At 40.6% G+C, this 4,987-nt stretch overlaps 1 protein-coding gene across 1 annotated transcript; it reads left to right on the plus strand.

Moving 5' to 3' along the window:
* The first annotated feature begins 243 nt into the window (after positions 1–243).
* Positions 244–1,056, plus strand: LOC113771272 (ethylene-responsive transcription factor ERF039-like). Its single transcript, XM_027315872.1, has one exon. The coding sequence runs from the start codon at positions 244–246 to the stop codon at positions 1,054–1,056; it is 813 nt and encodes a 270-aa protein (XP_027171673.1).
* The last annotated feature ends 3,931 nt before the right edge of the window (positions 1,057–4,987 follow it).

Raw genomic sequence — 4,987 nt, forward strand, 5'->3', positions numbered from 1 at the left:
CTTCTAGGTATCCTTTCTTTGTCACGTCAATGCATGTAGACGCCAAATGTGTACTATAAATAATGAACTCTGAACCCCCAGTGCCAAATCCTCAGGCATACTCCAGTTGCATTACTACTACAGAACTACTACTACTTACATGATTCCAGATTCTCCGAAAATTTCGGCGCGCAATGCTCTGACGTGCACCCAATTAACGGGTTGGATATCGCAAAGACAACCTTAATATTTCTGGGTAGCGAAATGCACAGATTCTCTGATCAGATGTCAGAAGAGTTATTCAAAGATGAAGTAGACAAGCGCATGGTCTCAGCTTTCCAGCACGTCATCAGCAACACAGAAGCTGCAGCCCCGCCCACAGGCCCCGCCCACCAACAGCAACCAACTGTTATGGCTGAATTTGAGGGTGTCACCTCATTATCGCAATCCTCGTCGACTGCAAGCAGTGGCCTTGGAAGCAGCAGCACCGGGACCATGATGGAGGAGAATGATGATCAGAGTCGTCGTAACGAGAAGCAAAAGCCAAAGAACAAGAAAAACAAGAAGAAGAAGAGAGAAGGTAAGCTGGATGGGGAAAGGACAGTACATTTCAAAGGGGTGAGACAAAGGTCAGCGGGAAAATGGGTAGCGGAGATTAGAGACCCGCGTCAAGGTCGAAGTGTATGGCTAGGCACATTTACCTCGGCGGAGGAGGCAGCCAGAGCTTACGACAGGAAATGCATCCAGTTTAGAGGAGATCGAGCTAAGACTAATTTCCCATCCTCAGACTATGCTAATGCTAATGATGATCAGTCGTCAGGCTCGCAACAACACCAGCAAGAAGGAGATGCACCTCCTCCAGCAGCAGCACTGCTATCCGTTAATGCGCCTGCGGTGTATACTAGTCCACTAATAACTAAAACTACCGCCAGTGCAAGTACAACAAACAGTACTACAACTGCTGCAGATGCTGGAGCTACAAGTTGGGAAGAAGATGAAGACTTTTGGGATCTGTTTCAGATACTTTCCGACACAGACTGGACGATGTTGGATTCTCCGCCGCCATCGGGACCTTAATTCATTTGGCTACCGTAACTACTACTAGCATGGTTACTACTTAGAACAAGTTCATTACGGATAGTGACCGTGGACAATAGAGTTTATTTAAATGATTACTTCCAAAAAACAAGAAAAAAAAAAGAGGGATAATATGAGCACGTGTGTGAGTTTATATACAGAATATGCATGCCCAGGCATGCCGAGTAATAGGAGCATGTTTTTAGCTTGGCATTCTAGTTGCTTGGTATGCTTTCGGTCTATTCCTTTTACCTATTTGTCAGGATTACTCTTGAATTTTTGTTTATATTTCGCAGAATTTTTGTTTATCTACACTATATAAAAGTGGGAGTTGGCTATTTTTCAGGATTACCCTTAGTAGTTCTTTATTTTTCCCTAATGCCATTTGCTCTTTCTCCCTTGTTGAGGACACAGGAGGATGCATGTTACTGTTGTGTGGCTGCTTAAATAATTTATTTGTTCTTTGTCCCTATTTTGTTTGCCTCACTGTTGCCTATTGTGGTCCACAGAGATCAGCCCCCTTAGCTATTTAGGAGTATTGCTTTAGCCTTGGTTGTGTGTTATTTTTCAGTTATGCCAGTCATTTTTCCCTTCATTCAAGATGCATGTTATAGTTGCTTGGTTGCTTTGTAATTTTGTTGTTTTTTTACCCTGATTTTTGTTGACTTATTGTTCTCTTACTTTGCACCCCCAATTCTAATTTTAGACGCATTGCATTCTCAACTGTCCGATTATTCCATTTCAGTCCAATTGATAACTCCATCACAAAAATTAATAGAGAAACTAACTGTGTGCCCAATGCACCCTTTGTAAGTCTTGACTGCCAAAAAACAACGAAAAGGCAAAGATGAAAATTCACAACTACAAGATAAAATACCATAATAGAAATCGCTTTACATGTCCTATTATAATTCACTTCTCAACAAGTAAAAAGGCAAAAAGGGTGTTTGAGGTTCCGAGAGATCCTGATGTATCTAACACTAGAACAATAACATTTAGTTAGACATACTATATAAGAAAGAAAAACTTAAGTCTTCAATGTAACCAAACTTAAATCCAACAAATAGAGATAGAGAGTGGAGAAATTTCTCATCCAAATGAATAAACAAGAGTCTCCAAGCTCCTTCCTCCTTTTAAGTCATTAATACATCAACATTGCATCAAAAGTTCTCCAAGAATTCTCCAATGCAGAAGGAAAACTAGAATAAAGTTATGACCTGTAGAGAAAAGGATGCTAGAAGAAACTAACAGCCCGTTTGGTTGGGGGGTGTTGCACCCCTCAATGAGAATGAGAGAGAATTGATTATCATTGATGCTGTTTGGTACACCTTTTTCATTACCCACTTTTGGGTCTTGCATTACCCAAAATCCATTACGAGTGATTTGGGCACTTTCTCACATATTACCGATCAAAATAAAAAGAAAACAAAAAAAAAGAACAAAAAACGAAAGGAAAAGGATGACTGCAGCACCAAATCTGCAATTTGGCCGTTGGAGCTCCACCTCTCCCATCTTCCCACCACCCCCTTCATCCCAGTCTCTCCCTCCTCCGTTCTTTCTCCCTCTCTCTCAAATCTGCAATTTCTCCCTTCTAGCTCCACCTCTCCCATCTTCCCACCACTCCCCTTCATCCCAATCTCTTTCCCCCTTTTTGCCCCGTCTCTCTCTCTCTCTCCGATGCAATTTCTCCCCCTTTTCTCGCTCATAAGAAGTTATGGTGTGATGAGACTTTTTGTTTTTATTTTTAGTAACAATTTTTAAGTTAAAATTTGGTGCATTGCTGTGTGCGATATTAGAGATCGTCGGATGTGACTGGTGAAGGCACTGGTCGTAGTGATAGTGTTACTGGCGGTGGTGGCAGCATCAATTTTCTGAGCAAAATATTGCCCATCAATTTCCTGAAGATTTTTCGTGAGAATGATCCTTCAAAATCCAGCACTAGTTGTTACAAAGGAGGAGAAAAGATTGTTCAGATTTCCTTTCCTGGTTTGTATCTTGCGACCGCTGATAAGCTTGTTATTTTATTAAGCCAATACTTCCAGGAATTTGGACAAAGAAGATTAGAGATTTTATCAAGATCCCACTGAAATTAAAGGTTGAAAAAGGAAACCTTGCATCAAGAAAGAATACTACCAAGTTCCATGGATCAAATCGGTGCTTTAGTCGGGAGCAAGGCAAGATATCATCAGAAAGGAAGCAAAAACCGAAAATAAATGGTGGCAGTGGTTAGTGGCCGGGACACCATTGCTGGACTCTGGAGATGAAGAGAAAGGAGGAAAAGGATACAAATTTTCTTCATTTTTAATTCAAAAAGTCATTCCCTTTACAATGGCTACCAAACACATGATTTCATCAAAAGGAATTTCACAAATCCATTATCATTGATGAGTTCTACAGCCCCACAAGCTGCTATAGACATATCTTGTCAAGTTTCAACCATAATCAATCTGCAGCACAATCCATAGACAGATTGTATCCTTCAGGTCGGATCTCTTGCTCTATTTTTGTTCACAAAATTGAAAACATTCTGCCTCAAAACCATTCGTCCAATCCAACTGAAGTCTTGGCAATCCCTGCATGGATTCTACTTTTCTCTGCTTCAACTTTTGGCAATCCTGTGATATAACCCGTTCTTCATAGTTACAATCCACAGTCGGATTGCATCTCCTTTTTTGCTCAACTTACAATACTCACGGTCTTGAACCCATTCGTATAATCCGTTCCTCTCCCTATCCAATTCATGGACGGATTGTATCCGTTCAAGCAATCCATGGCCGGATTTCTAAGCCTTCAAATACAACTCTTCGCTAATTTTTCCTTTGTCGCACAACTCCGTCCAATTATACTTTTGACTTCTCAAGAGCTTCAAATCTCCTTCGAACTATCCACTAATCTTCCATTTAGCTTCAAAATGAGGCTCGATCTACAAACCCCTGCAAAAACATAAAGCGATTACGAGTAAAATGAAGTAATTACAAGTTTTCCATTCTAATCACTCCATTCTCAATTACAAGGCAACATGAGCAATTGTAACCATATGCCATCACGAATTGACTCAAAAGAAAGATGAAATAAACCCAAAATAATCACAAAATAGACACTTATTAGAACCGATCAAGGAATAGCTATTTCTTATTTTAGCATTTGAACCACCCGTAGAGAGTCCGACTCAATATGTAATTGCATCAAACCTTTAGACAAACACAACTTGACGCCAAACACTAGAGCTTTTACCTCGGCTGCCAGGTTTGATACCAAACCAAAGAAAAAAGAAATCAATCATAATCATCTTGAAGCGTCCCACCAACTCCTCCATTACCCGGATTTCCTTTACTATAGCCATCAGAATTTAGCTCTACCACCAAACGACCTGGGGGGTTTCCACCAAACTTGCATCACTCGTAGATGTCTGGATAATCCAGAAATAGAACAAATAAAGCTTGGCCAAGTTCAAAAAAAGCTTGGCCAAGTTGTAGCATCAACAACCAACCACTTGAGATGAACAAAGAAAATATCCCAAGCATCTTGAAAAGTAAACCTGCAAACTACCTGGACCGAGCTCAGCACACCATGGAAGAAGAAAGATTTCACGCCTTCCATAAATTCCAGAAGACAAACAAAGGACCCCGGAAGACAAATGCTAGTTGAGCATTTTTAGTGGTGGGCAACTTTAATTAACCAGTGCCTAATGCTACTTTTAGTACCAACCACACCATCCTTAGCCCCAAACAAAATTCCAGACACATTGAGCTAATTCACCACGACAAAATACATGGTTCACTGATTCCAGTTGAGGAGCAACATGACGGGCTATGAACACCAAATTTAACTAGAGAATCAGCCAGCGCTTGATGACTAAAAAGTAAATGCAGCATAAAAAAGGAGAATTTAATTGGTACCGTATTATGCCAAATCTGGGCAAAGAGCCAGG

The sequence above is a fragment of the Coffea eugenioides genome, chromosome 5 (genome assembly GCF_003713205.1).
Source record: "Coffea eugenioides isolate CCC68of chromosome 5, Ceug_1.0, whole genome shotgun sequence".
NCBI lineage: Eukaryota > Viridiplantae > Streptophyta > Magnoliopsida > Gentianales > Rubiaceae > Coffea > Coffea eugenioides.

What these genes read in the sequence shown, in the direction of transcription:
- LOC113771272 (XM_027315872.1), top strand. Translation starts at nt 244, where the DNA reads ATGCACAGATTCTCTGATCAGATGTCAGAAGAGTTATTCAAAGATGAA.